This window comes from Haemaphysalis longicornis, unplaced genomic scaffold (genome assembly GCF_048455015.1).
Source record: "Haemaphysalis longicornis isolate Haplotype H1 unplaced genomic scaffold, Haemaphysalis longicornis Haplotype H1 scaffold_5, whole genome shotgun sequence".
Taxonomy (NCBI): domain Eukaryota; kingdom Metazoa; phylum Arthropoda; class Arachnida; order Ixodida; family Ixodidae; genus Haemaphysalis; species Haemaphysalis longicornis.
In genome coordinates, this window is record NW_027526385.1 from 65,657,838 (window position 1) to 65,676,915 (window position 19,078).

The 19,078-nt window shown below is 52.7% G+C and overlaps 1 protein-coding gene across 1 annotated transcript; it reads left to right on the forward strand.

Annotated features, from left to right (window-relative positions):
- The first annotated feature begins 274 nt into the window (after nucleotides 1–274).
- Nucleotides 275–6,778, forward strand: LOC144139721 (uncharacterized). Its single transcript, XM_077672004.1, has 3 exons — nucleotides 275–310; nucleotides 3,473–3,560; nucleotides 5,775–6,778. The coding sequence occupies exons 1-3, from the start codon at nucleotides 275–277 to the stop codon at nucleotides 6,608–6,610; spliced, it is 960 nt and encodes a 319-aa protein (XP_077528130.1). The 3' UTR covers nucleotides 6,611–6,778.
- Nucleotides 6,779–19,078: the final 12,300 nt, after the last annotated feature.

Consider the following 19,078-nt stretch of genomic DNA (forward strand, 5'->3'; position numbering starts at 1 on the left):
CGGGCAGGTATAAAACCGTGCTGATTACTATGAATGAGGGGCCGGATTTTGGACAAGAGATAACGGTGTACTACTTTTTCGAAAACGTTTGAGAAAGAACAAAGGAGAGATATTGGTCGGTAGTTCCCAGGCACCGACGCATTTCCGGACTTATGGAGAGGAAAAACAACGCCGGGTTTCCAATTTGTCGGAAAGTGCCGCTCTTCAAGAGAGAGGCAAAAAATGTGGCAGAGCAACGGCGCGAAAATGGCAGAGCAGCCTTTTACAATGAAGCATGATATGTTATCCTGGCCTGAGGATTTCTTCGAAGGTAGGCTGCGGATAGCAGCCGTGACATCCTCAACGGTTATGTTGGGCGTGTGTATGACATCACCTATCTGCGCGAGCCGAAGCGGGAAGCCGCTGTAGCGTGACGAGGAGTACGCGGACGAGAAGTGTTTTGTGAATATTTCAACAATGCTGGCTGGGTCGGAAACGATGGTGTCGCCATCCTGCAGAGTAATCCGCTCAGGGGCCTTTCTTGTGCGCGTGCTAAAGATCCGCCAGAAGTCGCTCGGGGATCGGGTAAGCGAAGGTTCTGTGAAGTCCGAAAAATGTTTTTTGTCGCGAGCGAGCAGCACTTTCACAAGTGAGCGCTGTTCTTTGAAGTTAGTGTCGGCGGACGTGTCGTTTTTAGCTTTCCTTAGTTTGTGGAATCGACGCTTACTGCGCAGCGCGCTGCGGAGTTCTTTGCTGAACCAGAAAGGGAATTGATGAGGGCGCTTAGACTTTTTTGGTATGTGCTCGTCCATTGCTTTTTGGACAATTTTTGTGAGCAGCTGCACCGCTGCGTCTGCATTATGCGATGTGTAGACTGGCTCCCAATTCGTCTCCTGGAGCGTTATGTAGAGGGCATTGTAATCGCCACGGGGAAAATCAAAGAATGGGGTCTCCATGCGCCGCTCATAGGCAACCGGTAGTAAAGCCGTGACAGTGAATGGTTCATGCCACGGGTCGACCGGAACAAGGGCTTCTCGAGCGTGTTTAAGATCTAAGGAGGTCAAGTTGGAGAAGATGATGTCAAGGACATTTCCTGCGGGGTTAGGAGGAAGTGCAGCATATGCCAATCCATCGAATGAGAAAAAGTTAAACAAGTGAGCGGCTTTGGTAGAATTGCCAACATTTTCCCCGGGATTCCACCACCGGCCGGGCACGTTGAAATCACCGAATAAAAGAATGTTGTACTTTCCAGGGTCTATACTTTCTGAGAGGTACTGAAAAACGGACGCGAATGCGGGGAAGTCTAGAGTTGGATGCATATAATACACGCCAATGAGCAGGTTTTTTCCGCGGTTTGTCTTTGTTTCGACCCAAACGCATTCATTTCCCAATTCGAGATCAGCTCGGCGAAACGCAACCATGGACTTTCGCAGGGCGATTAAAGCTCCTCAACCGTAATGGGTTCCGCGTAATCTACAGATAGCCCACTTCGAGGAAGGCGTAGCAGCCCGGCTAGCAGCCCGGCTAGCAGCCTCTGTTTTATCTCCGACTTTCCCAATGAGCTTGATAACGCCACTCTCCTGCGGACGAGAAAAGAACACCTCCGGTTCCACACACGTGCTGTCATTCAACCGTGTGCTCCAACCTTACCCCGTGTTTTACCCGTGCCGGGGATGTTGCGCGTAGGAGGATTCGGGTGGGGGTGTCCTTAACTCTCTCCATGACACGCCAATGGCCTCACTTCTGAGATTCTTTTGCAAACTCCGGCTACCAAATTTGCCACCTCAGCGATGCAAAAGAGGATCTCCACCACTTGCTGTGGTCCTGACCCGCATTGCTTCCGACGAAAATGCGTCATCTTGGGGCGATGCATGGAGGAAAAAAAAGCTTAGGAGAGGCCCCCAGCTATCCCCGCGCATTGGCAAAAGTGTGGAGGAAGTCACGTGTTTTCGGCGGCCATTGGAAGTTGCGTTAGCAACGGCGTCCTAGCAACAGCCCGCCCGCCGTTCGCCAGTCATGGAGGAAAGGCAGCGCCTGGTAGCCTTGTCGTCCGATTGCGAAGATGGCTGCTTCGCTTTGCTGCGCTGTGGTCTCGCGGAACTCGAAAAGGATGCTGCGAGTTGCGACAGCTGCGCCGATGTGAATATGTCATTTAATTTCTACTTGCAAGTGCACCTCGTAACGCGTCAAGCTTTTGCTCCGGTCGCGATCACGACGCGCCTCTTGAAGTGCAGATATCGTGAACGCGCCGTCCCGTCGTACGCGCGGACACCCGTCAGGTAGATTTTCGGGAAGTGATACACGGTGTGCAGTACGTAGGCGACTTGCAACCGAACGATTCGCAACTCAATTTTTTGGTTATCGCCGCTGCATGTAGTTTGCTAGGCCGGCAATGCGCGGCAGTGCCTTTGCAACTGTTACAAGGTAGATTCCCAGTTGATATAATTCCATCATCCTATTACCTTAGTAGGTGTCCGTCTGTTGACTGGAAGAGTGCTGGATCTGGATCTTTTTGTGGTCTCGCTCTGGATTTCGCTTTTCAACGCTTCATACTGCGAGGTTAGCGTATGAACGTTTTCAACTGATATCACCTTGAATTTATTGACACTGAAACAAGTTGAAACTTGGCGAAAAAAAGTTTATTGACGATGCACCCACCCTCTCCTTTTTTTTTGCTCAATAAAACGTTTTGCCTCCTCCTCCTCCTCCTTCGCAAAAAATTCTATCGAAGGCACGCGAACAACGGTAAAAACATTCCACAATTTTTTAGCTTGAAATATGCATGAAGTGCTGCTTACCTATATATATATATATAGAACGGCCGTTTAATTGACTAGTCATCTCTGGTATTGCCAGTGAAACTACAACGCAAACTTGGGCACTTTCCAGTCCGGTAGCCGCACGGCGTTCGCCGGGCCACTGTTTGCGGCGTTCTCCATCGCTTCGGAACCTATAAACGGCGGCGATTGCAAACAAAGGATGACAGCACACCAATGTACAGCAATACTAGTCAGCGGAATGATGCACTAACCGGTGGAAAGTGACGCCCAATTCCTTGGGTACCGATCGCGACTTGCAGCCTGGCACCGAGCATTGCGGCATTGTTAGAGCGAGCCGCTTCGCAAAACTGCTGTGGACACACTGAAGACGTGTTACGGTGTAACCGCGCGTTTAGGTTCACGGTCACGCGCTGCAAAACGGCCTTACCTGCCTATCAGCTGATTTACGCCGGCTCGGCGCTGGCAGATGCAGATGACAAGAGAGGCGATACAGGACGGAGGAGGCGGAGAAGGTGCACCGAGAGAGAGGGAAAAAGAGTCCGCCATTCGACTTACAGAAATGGCGTTTCCGGCTGCGCTGGGTGTGACGTCAGGGCCTCTCCTAAGCTTTTTTTTCCTCCATGGGGCGATGCATCCGCATCATGGAGGAAAGAAAAGCTTAGGAGAGGCCCTGACGTCACACCCAGCGCAGCCGGAAACGCCATTTCTGTAAGTCGAATGGCGGACCATTGGCCCTCCATGCCATTGGCGGACTCTTTTTGCCTCTCTCTCTCGGTGCACCTTCTCCGCCTCCTCCGTCCTGTATCGCCTCTCTTGTCGTCTGCATCTGCCAGCGCCGAGACGGCGGAAATCAGCTGATAGGCAGGTAGAAGGCCGTTTTGCAGCGCGTGACCGTGAACCTAAACGCGCGGTTACACTGTTACACGTCTTCAGTGTGGCCGCAGCAGGTTTGCGAAGCGGCTCGCTCTAACAATGCCGCAATGCTCGGTGCCAGGCTGCAAGTCGCGGTCGGTACCCAAGGAATTGGGCGTCACTTTCCACCGGTTAGTGCATCATTCCGCTGACAAGTATTGCTGTACATTGGTGTGCATTCATCCTTTGTTTGCAATCGCCGCCGTTTATAGGTTCCCAAGCGATGGAGAACGCCGCAAACAGTGGGCGAATGCCGTGCGGCTACCGGACTGGAAAGTGCCCAAGTTTGCGTTGCAGTTTCACTTGCAATCCCAGAGATTAAACGGCCGTTCTATATATATAGGTAAGCAGTACTTCATGCAGATTTCACGCTAAAAAATTGTGGAATGTTTTTACCGTTGTTCGCGTGCCTTCGATAGAATTTTTTGCGAAGGAGGAGGAGGAGGAGCAGGAAGAGGAGGCAAAACGTTTTATTGAGTAAAAAAAATGAGAGGGTGGGTGGCGTCAATAAACTTTTTTTCGCCAAGTTTCAACTTGTCTCAGTGTCAATAAATTCAAGGTGATATCAGTTGAAAACGTTAACCTCGCAGTATGAAGCGTTGAAAAGCGAAATCCAGAGCGAGACCACAAAAAGATCCAGATTCCAGATCCAGCACTCTTCCAGTCAACAGACGGACACCTACTAAGGTAATAGGACGATGGAATTATATCAACTGGGAATCTACCTTGAACAGTTGCAAAAGCACTGCCGCGCATTGCCGGCCTAGCAAACTATATATTGCAGCGGCGATAACCAAAAAATTGAGTTGCGAATCGTTCGGTTGCAAGTCGCCTACGTACTGCACACCGTGTATCACTTCCCGAAAATCTACCAGACGGGTGTCCGCGCGTACGACGGGACGGCGCTTTCACGATATCTGCACTTCAATAGGCGCGTCGTGATCGCGACCGGAGCAATAGCTTGACGCGGTACAAGGTGCACTTGCAAGTAGAACTTAAATAACATATTCACATCGGCGCAGCTGTCGCAACTCGCAGCATCCTTTTCGAGTTCCGCAAGACCACAGCGCAACAAAGCGAAGCAGCAATCTTCGCAATCGGACGACAAGGCAGGCGCTGCCTTTCCTCCATGACTGGCGAACGGCGGGCGGGCTGTTGCTAGGACGCCGTTGCTAACGCGACTTCCAATGGCCGCCGAAAACACGTGACTTCCTCCACACTTTTGCCAATGCGCGGGATAGCTGGGGGCCTCTCCTAAGCTTTTTTTTCCTCCATGATCCGCATACACCGCATGGATACATGGCCCCCATTATTCTTCACTCCTAGACTTCATCCGTGAAGTGGACATTTTTATATTCAACTAAGCGACTTTTGTCATCATGACCTCATACTCCCTCATATATACCATGTGGCAAAATAAGCGCTCTCTAAAAAAAGAGTACAGCACCGTATATATAGAACCACCTGAGGTGGAAGGCACTATAGCTCAAATAGGGCTTGTTGTGCACGTAATGGGTTGCTATATTCCGTTCCTAGATATTCCGTTCGAAGCCAGATACTGCCGGTGCAATTTCCGATGGTTATTAAACGTGTTCATACGCCATGCCCCTTTCCTCAGGCAATTTACATGACACCAAACCATCTTTTTTAAAAAACAAATGCGCATAATTCAGCTACAGGACCTTTATGTTAACAGCATGCGATTTAGAGATAGTCAGCATTTATGAAGTCGGCATCCAGGCCATTCACTCAAAAAACCTGTGATTGTAACCCCAATCTCCTTAGGCAAAACAGATGATCCTGTAGCGGCAGCTCCAGCGACATCGCTGGATCGAGCGCCGCTCCTCGCGCAGCAGCCCGATGGACATGGACACAGGCTGCGTGGCCGCGCGAGCGCACGAGGACACGGGGGTCGCACTGGTGCTGACAAAAATAGAATCTGGTTTTGCCTTGCGACGAACGGTCGTCCTGCCTGAGGCTCCTTCCTCTCGCCCGACATAGCGCCCTACAATTGGTGACCCTACCGAACACGCCACCGAGGTTAATGTAGAGCCATGTCCCTCGACAACCAGGACTCAACCCGTTCGCGAGAAGCCGGCGAAGCAGTCTCAGCCTTGACCGTTCGGCTTCCGCAATTCTGGGAGCGCCACCCGACGACCTGGTTTCTGCAAGCAGAGGCGCAATTCCAGCTAGCTCGGATCACCTCTCAAGAAACCAAATTTCTCCACGTCGTCGGAGCCCTTCCGCCGACAGCCGCAGAGGAGATCTCCGACATCCTCACTTCGTTCAACCACACCCGCCCCGCAGCGCCTTACGACCAGCTCAAGGCTGCACTCCTGGAGCGCACAGCTGTTTCGGAACGCACGCGCATCCAGCAGCTTCTCTCCTCCGAGGAGCTCGGCGACCGCAGGCCAAGCCAACTGCTACGGCACATGAAGCAACTCCTTGGCACGCATTCTCACGCCATGGATGACACACTGCTGCGTGAGCTCTTCCTTCAGCGCCTACCTTCCAACGTCCAAATGGTCCTCACCACTGCCGCAGCCATGGACCTGCAGGCACTCGCCGCGCTGGCAGACAAAGTCATGGAGGTCGCCACCCCCTTTTCTCAAGTGGCCGCGGTTGCATCGGCTAAGCCTCCGTCTCCTCCCTGCCCCAGGAACCCCGCTTCAGCGTCCAGTGAGTCCGCCGCTTCATCTAGACTCGACAGCCTTTGCGATCGTCTAGAGAAGATCATCGTTGCCGCAACACGCCGCGATGTCTCGCCGCAACGTTCCCGTCAACGCCGTCGCTCGTCGTCGCAGCGACGACGCCCAGAGCGCCCACGCAGTGAATCGCCTAACCCGGGCATTTGCTACTACCACCGGCGTTTCGGCGCTGATGCCCGCCACTGCCGTCTGCCCTGCACCTGGACGGGAAACGGCCTGGCCGACCGCTAACGGCGACAAGCGATCTCGGCCCAACACAGGAATGTCGCCTCTTTCACGTCACCGACCGCACCACCGGACAGAGGTTTCTCGTGGATACCGGTGCCCAGGTTAGCGTTTTGCCCGCTACACGCTCGGATCGTGCTTCTCGTGCCACCTCGCATTTACAAGCAGTGAACGGCACGCGCATACCCGTCTACAAGCAACGCTCACTCACTCTAAACCTGGGGCTCCGCCGAGTTTTCCGGTGGGTTTTTCTCGTCGCCGACGTTCGCACCGCCATCCTCGGTGCCGACTTCCTCGCAAAACATGGCCTTCTCGTCGACCTAAAGCGGCAGCGTCTACTTGATGCTACCACACTCCTCTCAGTGCAAGGTGTGTCAGCGGAGGCAGCCGCTAATCTAGCACCATCCTGTGCTACAGTTGCCGATGAACCGTTCGCCACCTTGCTGCGGGACTTCCCAACCGTGACAGCACCACCTGACTGGACTCAGCCTGTTCGTCATGACGTCCGTCATCACATCGTCACCACTGGCCCTCCCGTTTTCTTTCGACCACGGCGGCTTGCGCCTGACAAGTTCAAAGTCGCCCGAGCGGAATTCGAGCACATGATGGAACTGGGCATCATCCGTCCATCATCCAGTAACCATGCATCACCACTGCACATGGTGCCCAAGAAAACTGGTGACTGGCGCCCCTGCGGAGATTACCGGTCCTTGAACACCAAGACCGTTCCTGACCGCTATCCGTTACCCAACCTCCAAGATTTCACCGCCACTCTCCATGGGGCCACGATATTCTCTAAGATAGACTTGGTTCGTGCTTACCACCAGATTCCCGTGGCAGAAGAAGACATCCCCAAAACTGCCATCACAACCCCATTCGGCCTGTTCGAATTTCTGCGCATGCCATTTGGACTCCGCAACGCTGCACAAACATTCCAGCGTTTCATTGATGCCGTCACACGAGGGCTACCGTTCGTCTACGCCTACGTTGACGACATTCTGGTGGCCAGCACATCCCTGGAAGAGCATCTGAAGCATCTTCGCCTTCTCTTCGAGCGTCTCGCTGTTCACGGCATCGTCATCAACGTCTCGAAGAGCGAGTTTGGTGCCACTGCCCTCGATTTCCTTGGTCATCGTTTGGACGCCACTGGCATATGCCCACTCCCCGCCAAGGTTCACGCAATCATCGACTTTCCCAAGCCAGCGTCAGTGACAAAGCTCCGCCAGTTCCTAGGGCTGGTAAATTTCTACCGCCGCTTCATTAGGAACTGTGCCACGCTGCTCGAACCTCTCGACAGGCTGCTTTCCACCAAACGGTCATCCACTTCACTTGATTGGGACGATGCTGCTGAAAGGGCATTTACGGCCATCAAACGCGCTCTCGCCGACGCTGCACTGCTGGCTCATCCAAATCCGAACTTTCCGTTGGCACTCATGACCGACGCGTCAAGTTCTGCCGTCGGAGCTGTCCTTCAGCAGCAAGTTAAAGGTGCATGGGAACCGCTAGCGTTTTTCTCCAAGCGCATGACTCCGGCTCAGACACGATATAGCGTTTTCGGCCGCGAACTGCTAGCCATGTACCTCGCTGTTCGTCACTTCAAACATCACCTCGAAGGACGCACGTTCACGATCTTCACTGATCACAAGCCGCTCACGTTCGCCTTGAACCGCCCTGACACCCTCTACACTCCACGAGAGGTGCGTCAACTAGCATACCTCTCGGAGTTCACGTCCGACATCCAGCACGTCAGTGGTGTGGCCAATTCCCCTGCAGACACACTGAGTCGCATGGACGATGTAAATGCTATTTCACCAGGAACGCTGGAAGCAGTTACCGACCCGCTTGACGTACAAGAACTGGCTACGACGCAAGCCAACGACAACGAGCTCTCTCGTCTACGTGGAGCACCTACCGCCCTCAACCTTGAAGATGTACCGTTTCGTGGTGTGACAATCGTCTGCGACACGTCCACAGGTGTTCCTCGACCCTTCCTACCTGCCTCACATCGTCGCCGCATGTTCGACGCCATACACAACATGGCCCACCCCGGCATTCGGGCATCTCAAAAGCTCATTGCGTCCCGCTACGTTTGGCCCCGTATGAACGCTGACATTCGAGACTGGGTACGAGCCTGCACGCCGTGCCAGCGTTCAAAAGTCCAACGCCATTCCGTTCCCCCTGCCAAGCCATTCCTCAGGCCCGATGAACGTTTTTCTGTCGTTCACATTGACATCGTTGGCCCCCTACCCCCTTGCCAAGGTTACCGGTACATTCTAACCTGTGTTGACCGGTTCACACGTTGGCCCGAAGCCTGCCCTCTTCCCGACATCACGGCCTCCACAGTAGCTTCAACCTTTGTGTCTACCTGGGTGTCGCGCTACGGATGCCCTTCCACCGTCGTCACCGATCGCGGCCGGCAGTTCGAGTCATCCCTGTTCACCGAACTACTGCGTCTTCTCGGAACGACTCGTCTGCGAACAGCTGCGTACCACCCGCAGTCGAACGGCCTTGTGGAGCGCTTTCATCGACACCTCAAGGCTTCACTCACTGCACACGGCTGCCCCACCGAGTGGGTCCAACGGCTACCACTGACGCTTCTCGGAATCCGCAGCGCGTACACAGTGGACCTCTCGTGCACGTCTGCTGAGCTCGTCTACGGTACACCTCTGCGTTTGCCAGCGGATTTGTTCGACGAGTCTCCGCAACCTGTCCCTGCAAGTGAATACATTGATAACCTACGAGAGGTTTTTCGACACCTTCGGCCTCAGCCCACACGCCTTGCAAAGAACTCGACGACTTACACGCACCCTGACCTCAAAACTGCCACGCATGTGTTCGTGCGCTACGGACCCGTCCGAGGACCACTGCGCCCACATTACATCGGCCCCTATCCAGTCGTTCAACGTCACTCGACTACTTTCGTACTGGACATCAACGGCTCTCCAGACACCGTGGCAATCGAACGCCTGAAGCCCGCGTACTTCGAGCCGCCCGAAGTCACTTCATTGGAACCTGCTCTGCCCCCTTTAACAAGACGACCTCGGCGTGTCCACTGGAAACATGCATGAATTTTTCGCTCGTCACTCCCGCTCCTCTCTTGGGGGGGAGCCCTGTAGCGGCAGCTCCAGCGACATCGCTGGATCGAGCGCCGCTCCTCGCGCAGCAGCCCGATGGACATGGACACAGGCTGCGTGGCCGCGCGAGCGCACGAGGACACGGGGGTCGCACTGGTGCTGACAAAAATAGAATCTGGTTTTGCCTTGCGACGAACGGTCGTCCTGCCTGAGGCTCCTTCCTCTCGCCCGACATAGCGCCCTACAATCCATTTTAGCAGCTGCTCAAAAGAATGGAAGCAGAGTTACAAGCGCAAATTACAGATGGCGCTGGGTGCGTACAGGAAGTGTTGGGCTTTTGATAATGATGATTATGATGACAATTAAGCTTTAGAAATCGAAAATAATTTAGCAAAGAGGAGTTACCATGGCGGTCTGCCAAAAACGTAAGTTGCGGGAGGATCAGCTTGAATGTTTCTAAAGGACGAGGAGAAAAACGAACGGAAAGACCAATAGGTTGTCCAGGCTTTGAGCCCGGATTGCTACTCGACACTTGGAAAGGGGTGTTCAGAGGATGAAAAAAAGGGCAGGCGAAAAAGAGGGGTAGGAGCTGGGCAACGCACACACTTTAGTCCCCTTATGGGCACTGTAGCCTTTCATCCAAGCGTGTGTCCTTCATGAAACGCAGAAGGGCTTCTCTTGCCTTCTGCGAAGTTGGTTGTTGGGGTCGATGTCCTAGAATAGTCTCTAGTTTGAACGGTTGATTGTCCAATCGGCTGAGCTCGGCGGGCAGAACAGGTCTTTCCGATGAATACCGGGGGACAACAAAGCAAATGTTCGATTGTCTCTTCAAAAGGCGTCAGAAACTCGCAATATGAATAAACAAATACGCAAAAATACATTTCAGTGCACTCAGGCACCAAAACGAGGAACTTGGAGAAATAAGCTTCTGGCATACACTAGTGGAGTATAGCAGACAGTGGCGCCAGCTGCGCAACTGCCGTTAGGAGCCTCGGGGCCCTGACCAATCCTCCTACCGACGAGACCTATTTTCCCCGAAACGATGCACACGTTTTCACGGGAGCCGATAATTATGGTAATTCATTCTGGTTCTTTAATTCTGGTCCTTCCTTCTTTACATACATTAGGCAATATATCCACACGAACGGCAGTTTTAAGGCCCAGGGTTAGACCCGATTTGTCCCCAGAACTAACTATACACAAAACCACACATGATCGCGAGCTAATGTTGGAAACAAATTTGCAGTCCATTAATAGAACAATTGTTTGAATAGATGAAAAAGTTGAGTATTCCCAACGCAGGGCGGGAATGTCGTAACGTTCCGCTCGGCTGTTGGCCTTTCGTTCTGATTCCATGGCACAGTACGAAGCTTGCTTCACAATCACTTTTGGCAGGGCATAATTGAATATACGTGCCTGAACACTAAAAGGGAGATATATAAAATTGTCAGACATCGCCACACCACACTCAAGGCAAAAACCCCTCCCAAGTTATTCTTAATAGAAAATTGAAGCGACGTCGTAATTAGATAAAGACAGCTACTTTACTTTCCAAAATGAATGCTGGTACTATGCGGGCCAGACAAGCCTGTGTTCGTGCAGTTACCTGCTTCTGCGGGCCATCACTTGCGTCAAAGCTTGTGCACGGGAAAAGAAATCAATCGCATCCCATTAAATATTGCCGCGAACTATGTACGGGTTTGTTTATTTATTGTTCGTTTTTAATGCCCGGCCGCGCCCGGCTCTGTTATCTGTGTCCCATGCGAAGCGCGTGTTCCATTCTTTATTTTTATGCCGCACGGGCTATCTCATTCAGATAAGCAGAGTGTTTCGCCCTAACGCCGCTAGCCCAGAATAATCTTCTGTGATCTACAATGTTCTGGATGTGAATCGACGGTTCCAGAAACTCTCGCGCCGAAAGATAAAAGCCTGCACAGCAGACGCCGCGGCATTCGATGCTGCGACGCTCGCCGACGCAAGTCACTTTGTTGACCGCTGCTTCGCCGCCTCTGTATTCTTTTCAGTTGTTAGGGGAACACAAGTTCGCTCCAATAAACTTGTTTCTCCTTCAAGACAACTGCGTCGTCCTTCTCTTCGTGACATCTGATGGAGATGCGGGGTACTCACCCTTTAGGCTCCCTACGACATCTGGAAGCCGCCTTGCCAGTCCAACCAGAGAAAGCCGCCGACTGCAAGGATTGCTACCCGAGTTCGGTCTTATGCCACAAGGGCCCAAGAGAAGAAACGCTGCAAACAACGCCATGGTGCAAGAAACAACGTCGCCAATCGTCCTGCAGCAGCCCCGGGAACCGCCATCGTTCCGGGGAGCCCCCGCTAAAGACCCCGAGGAATGGTTGGAGAAGCTGCAGCGCGTGCGGACCTTCAACAGGTGGGACGATTAAGAAACCTTTCGGCATGTTTTCTTTTACTTGGAGGATGCAGCTCGAACTTGGTTCGAGTACCACGAGAGCGCCTTGACCGACTGGACGTAATTAAAAAGCGAGTTCCTTGGGACCTTCACGACCGTGGTGAGAAAAGAACGAGCTGCGCTTTTACTGGAAACTCGAACGCAACACCCGAACGAAGGAGCCGTAATCTTTGTTGAGGAAATGAAGCGACTATTTCGTCGCGCGGACCCGGATATGACGGAAGAAAAGAAACTGAGGTTTCTGATGCGAGGAGTATAGCAAGAAGTTTTTGCTTGCCTTGTCCGCAACCCCCCCAAATCGGTGGCCGAATTCGCATCCGAGGTGGCCGCCATGCAGAAGACGTTGGAAATGCGCACGAGGCAGTACGACCGTCCCATCAATGCGCTAGTTGCGGACACGATCGATGCAGGGGCTCTAGCTCTGACACACTACGTGATACAATCCGCGCTATCGTCAGAGAAGAACTGCGGAAACTCTTCCCAACAACGCCGCAACCCCAAGTCACCTATATGAGCGACGTGATTCGCGAAGAAATTCAACTCGATTTCGGGACTTCTACGCCTCCCGAAGTACCACGTGAGCCTCAAGCTATGACCTACTCCGCGGCTGTTGGACGACCCCGCCCTGCTCCAACCCGTTTTCAAGAAGTCCCGCCGTACCACCGTCCACTGTCGCCCGCCCAAACCCCTGCACGCGAAAACCAGGCGCCGAGGAAAACGGACGTATGGCGAACCGCCGATAATCGTCCGCTGTGCTGCCACTGCGGAGAGGCCGATCACACCTACCGTCGCTGCCCGTACAGGAGACTCGGACTGCGTGGTTTCTCCGTCGACGCCCCACGCCCCCGACCCGGCCAGCGCCCTACTGAGATCGACGAATACCTGTCCAACACTAACCGAGGCCCAGCCCGCTTCAACCGATCACCGTCGCCCTACCCATACCAGTCACCCAACCGCCGTAGCAGTGCCAATTTCGCACGTGGAAGGTCCCCCATCCCACGCGGGGGAAACTAAAAGCAGCAACTTCTGGAGGTAAAGTTGCACGATCGCGGAAAAATGAAAACCCTCCAACGACGCAACGACTCACGGAAGACAGTGATTCACGACTTGCCAACATCCCGACGACCCGACCTAACCCTGACGAGACTCCCGAACACGACGACAGCTACACGGCGTGACGCGTACACGACCTGACCGAGACGTCCGCTGAGAAGACGACGACAACGACGACGCACAGTGCCCGACCGTCAACACACACAAGCCGAGATGCGACGCCCCGACGAACCCGGAACTCGAGGAAGGCGGCATCCGACGTCAAGGTGTCCATCGACGGCTTTGACGTAGTCGCCCTCGAAGACACGGGAGCCGACTACTCAGTAATGGGCGGACCATTTGCGTCTAAGCTGAAGAAAGGTATGACCAGATGGGACGGTCCGCACATACGCACAGCGGGAGGACACCTCGTGACGCCAAGTGGAACGTGCACATCCCGCGTCACCATAGACGGCACGACGTACCCTGCCGCGTTCGTCATCTTGCCTAGCTGCTCCCGCGACGTAATTCTCGGAATGGACTTTTTGACGGACAACGGCGCAATAATTGATCTGCAGACCAAGTCAATAACTTTTTTCTCCGATCACTCCATGACGCCGGAACCGAGCCCCGAACACCGTGCAGCTGTAAGGATCGCCGATGATCATGTCACCCTGCCACCCCGCGCAAGTTCGATGATCACCGTCTACTGTGAAGGTGCTGCTCCTGAAGTTGACGCTATCGTGGAGAGTGACCAAAGGTTGCTTCTCGACCGCGGTGTGTCTGTCGCAAGAGGCATTGCGCGGTTTAAGCAGCGCAAATCCCACGTTTTGGTCACCAATTTCACTGAGGAGTACCAGCATTTAAACAAGGGCGCTTCAATTGCGTTCCTCGAAGAAACGCAACACGCAAGTGACGTGATCGCGGTTGCCGAATTTGAACGCGCACCCGAAGATACCTTCAAGCTTCCGAATCCCTTCGACGTGAATCCGACGTTACCGCAAGCAGAACGAAAGAAATTATTGGCTTTGCTGCGTCGCTACAGGGAGTGTTTTTCGTCGAACTCAAAACTACGTCAGACACCTCTAGCGAAGCACCGAATAATAACCGAAGATGGAGCCCGACCTACCCGACAGTCACCGTACCGCGTCTCTTCCCACGAGCGGGAAGCCATCCGGACTCAAGTCGACGACATGCTCAGCGACGACATTATACAGCCATCGAAAAGCCCCTGGGCTGCGCCGGCTGTACTGGTGAAGAAAAAGGACGGCACATTAAGGTTTTGTGTTGACTACCGGCGACTGAACAAAGTCACCAAAAAGGACGTATACCCCCTGCCACGAATCGACGACGCCCTCGACCACCTCTGCCATGCGAAGTACTTCTCATCGATGGATCTGAAGACTGGCTACTGGCAAATTGAGGTGGACGAGAGAGACCGAGAGAAGACCGCATTCATAACTCCGGACTACCTATACGAGTTCAAGGTGATGCCGTTTGGGCTGTGCACGGCGCCAGCAACGTTTCAAAGAGTCATGGACACTGTGCTAGCTGGCCTGAAGTGCACACCTGCCTCGTATACCTCGACGACGTTGGGGTATTCGCCCGGACTTTTGACGAACACCTTGCAAGGTTGGAATCTGTACTCGAGGCCATCCGTACGTCGGGGTTAACGCTGAAGCCCGAAAAGTGCCGCTTCGCTTACGAGGAACTCAAGTTTTTGGGACACGTCGTCAACGCCGTGGGAGTCCTGCCTGACCCGGTGAAAACATCAGCCATAGCGAAATTCCGAACCCCGAAAGACAAAAAGAGCGTGCGAAGATTTCTCGGACTGTGCGCATACTACCGGCGCTTCGTCGCAAGCTTCGCACGCATCGCAGAGCCACTCACGCTCCTGACAAAAGATAGCACCCCTTTTCCCTGCGAAAACGCACAAGAAAAAGCATTCTGCGAGCTGAAACAACGCCTGCGAAACCCGCCCGTGCTCGCTCATTTCGACGAAAACGCCGAAACAGAAATGCACACGGGCGCCAGCGATATAGGTTTTGGGGCCGTCCTCGTCCAAAAGCAAAGCGGGTGCGAAAAGGTAATCACCTATGCAAGCCGTGGTCTGTCGAAGGAGGATAAAAACTACTCTGCCTCCGAAAAAGAGTGCCTGGCAATCATATGGGCCCTTTCAAAATTTCGCCCATACGTGTACGGTAGACCATTCAAGGTTGCGACAGACCACCATGCGCTGTGTTGGCTAGCCAATTTGAAGGACCCCTCTGGACGTCTTGGGCGGTGGAGTTTGCGCCTGCAATAGTTCGACGTTACAATCGTCTACAAATCCGGCAGGAAACACTCCGACGCCGACTGCTTGTCCCGCGCCCCTGTCGACCCACCACCGCAAGACTCCGATGAAGACAGCGCGTTCTTCGGAGTTGTTACGGAGAGCAACCTTGCCGCCCAGCCGCGTGCCGACCCCTACTTGCGCGTAATGATCGACTACCTCGAAGGACGAAACGTCGCCGTGCCTAGAGCGTTCAAGCGGAACTTACCAGCATTCAGCCTCAAAAACTCCGTCCTCGTGAAGAAGAATTTCAGCCCCGGAACGAGAACGAATTATCTACTTGTCATCCCCGCAGACCTTCGTGACGAAATTTTGGGAGCGTCCCACGACGACCCGTCTTCCGGACATCTCGGCACAGCTCGCACTATTGCAAAAATTAAGGCGAAGTACTTCTGGCCCCGCCTTACATCTGACGTCACCCACTACGTTCGGAGTTGCCGTGACTGCCAGCGACGAAAAACGCCGCCGACAAGACCCGCCGCACTTCTGCAACCGATCGCAGTCCCGTCGAGACCCTTTCAACAGATTGGAATGGACCTTCTAGGCCTGTTCCCTACGTCACGATCAGAGAACAAGTCGATTGTCGTAGCGACAGACTACATGACGCGATACGCAGAGACCGCCGCTCTTCCGAGAGGGACAGCACAAGAAGTCGCCAAGTTCTTTATAAACCAGGTTGTGCTGCGACATGGAGCCCCTGAAGTTCTAATCACGGACCGCGGAACTGCCTTTACCGCGGAGCTGATGCAAGGAATCCTACGCTACAGCAACACGGATCACCGAAGAATGACGGCGTACCACCCCCAAACGAACGGACTAAGGGAACGTCTGAACAAGACGATTGCGGATATGCTGTCCATGTACGTCGACGTTGAACATAAGACTTGGGACGAAGTCCTCCCGTATGTCACGTTTGCGTACAATACAGTGACGCAGGAAACTACGCAGATGACACCGCTCGAGCTTGTCTACGGAAGACGGCCGACTACGATGGTCGACGCCATGCTTCCGCATGTAGAAGACGACGACCACAACGCCGACGTCCAAGGATACCTTCAACGAGCGGAGGAGGCCCGCCAGCTCGCTTGAGTTCGTATAACGGACCAGCAGCTGGTGGATGCCGGCCGCTACAACCTCCGACGCCGAGACGCCGAGTACCAACCAGGGGACCGTGTGTGGGTTTGGACTCCCATTCGACTTCGCGGACTCAGTGAGAAGCTTCTGCGACGGTATTTCGGACCCTACCAGATTCTACGACGTGTAGGCCAATTAACCTAAGAAGTGAACCCCAGTGGTGATTCCGGCACATCACAACGACGCACGTTACCCGAAGTCGTCCACGTGGTTCGCCTCAAACCGTACTTCGCAAGATGACGAACTCTTTTTGTTTTAGTTTTGTTGTGGCTGTTTGTTCGGACTGTTGTTTTATTTTAGCATCGGGTCGATGCACTCTTAGAGGGGGGTAATGCCGCGAACCATGTACGGGTTTGTTTATTTATTGTTCGTTTTTAATGCCCGGCCGCGCCCGGCTCTGTTATCAGTGTCCCATGCGAAGCGCGTGTTACATTCTTTATTTTTATGCCGCACGGGCTATCTCATTCAGATAAGCAGAGTGTTTCGCCCTAACGCCGCTAGCCCAGAATAATCTTCTGTGATCTACAATGTTCTGGATGTGAATCGACGGTTCCAGAAACTCTCGCGCCGAAAGATAAAAGCCTGCACAGCAGACGCCGCGGCATTCGATGCTGCGACGCTCGCCGACGCAAGTCACTTTGTTGACCGCTGCTTCGCCGCCTCTGTATTCTTTTGAGTTGTTAGGGGAGCACAAGTTCGCTCCAATAAACTTGTTTCTCCTTCAAGACAACTTCGTCGTCCTTGTCTTCATGACAATATTTGATCCTGGATTCATTCAAACCATAACGAGGAACCTAATATTGACTTTGTCAATCTCAAAACTTGCTGAACCCGTCCAAACTACGAACCCTACAAGTAGTCCGCTAACTTTTTCTTTTCTACAAAAACGCAGCAAAATCAGCCTCAAGCACGGGAGATCTCGACCCGTGATATATACCTGTGGGAATGCGGGCAGCGCGCTTAAAACTAGACTTTCAGGCATTCGAAGACTTTCGGAGGCGAATTATTTGTCAGTGCGGGGGAAATGTTTATAGTTAGCAGTGATACCGTTGAAAATCATTATGGTTGGTTCCTGCAGATTTTGATGGCATTGGGGAGGCTTTTTGCAGAGACATTTACATTGACAATAAGACGCCGCTTGCCACTTTCTGCTTATGTCTGCAAGTTCACAAAAAGAAGGGTACAGGGTATGGCAACCAGCTGCGTTAAAAAATAATGAATCAAGCAATATTTCTCGTCTTATAACCTCAGGCAATGCACGTCGAGGGGACTCAATAGAAACCGCCAGCCGGTCGTCCTGCGAGAGATAACTGCTGCAAAGGTGCCTGGCGACATAATAGTGTCCATTTATTGCTTGCATTCATCTAGGTTTTGTTTTATCGTCCTCAGGCTTCACTGCTTTTGTTTCTTTAAAACACAAGAAAAGATGGCTGCACTCCTCACCCTGAATATTGGCTGGAAAGTGCGTCGTAGTGTACATGTATCGAGTAATTTAAGCCTTATGGGGGTTTACACCGCACCGTAAAAGATCAGTTACAGAGGCTATTTTTGCTTTTCAACGCGCGATTTCTCCCGAACCCACACCTGGAAGTGGGGAACGAGCTTACACTCTCTTACCCAGCATGAGAAGTACATTATTAATACTGTGTGAAGAGAGAGGTAAGTTCTGCATCCAATTGTCGCGTTAGGATTCGCGTACGTCATGTAGGGACGAGGCAGAGAAGAAACCTTATACGAAAGTTTTAATTCGTAGCGGGAAGGGGGAGGAATGACACAAAATATTTTATTAGAACGCGACATTCCCGGTCGAGGGTTTCCGGATCTAGGTTCACCAAACGAACAGGTCCGTCAGCTGGTCCGAGGGTATCTAAGCCCGCCACGTGGGAGGCTGAAAATTGTGGAAAAAGTGGGTCTGAATGGCACTAGGGCAGGAGAAAATACCAAGTTCCAAGTTACAGTAAGATTCTTCGGTCATTACCCTTCGAGCCGCAATCGTATAACGCCCTGAAATGCGCCAGAAAGAGAGACAGACCTCTTTAATGGGAATTGATGAAGTCAGCCCTTCTAGGGACAGGCCTTGCTACGCCAGATTGGGGTGACGACAGTGATTATTGACAAATGTTGGACATCACGGGTAAAAGAGCCAGAAGGCAACCAAGAAACGTTGAAAACCATAATCAAGGAAATGCTGCTAGAAACGTTCGGCGAGAAAATAAATTGGACAAGGAAATCGCTAAGGTGAACACCAAAATAAAACACAAACTGAACGGTACCAAGAATGGGAAGAACACCAACCTTTGAGGATAAAATAGATAAATGGCACAGCGAGGAAGAGAACATAATTCGAGACAATTGCACTGATTACATTCTACAGATATTATTCCAGTTAAGAGCCTTGTAAGAACCCGAGCAGACACTTAATTCCCAAGATACTATCATTACTATTTCCCAGGGCGCAAGAAAATGAGGGTGTT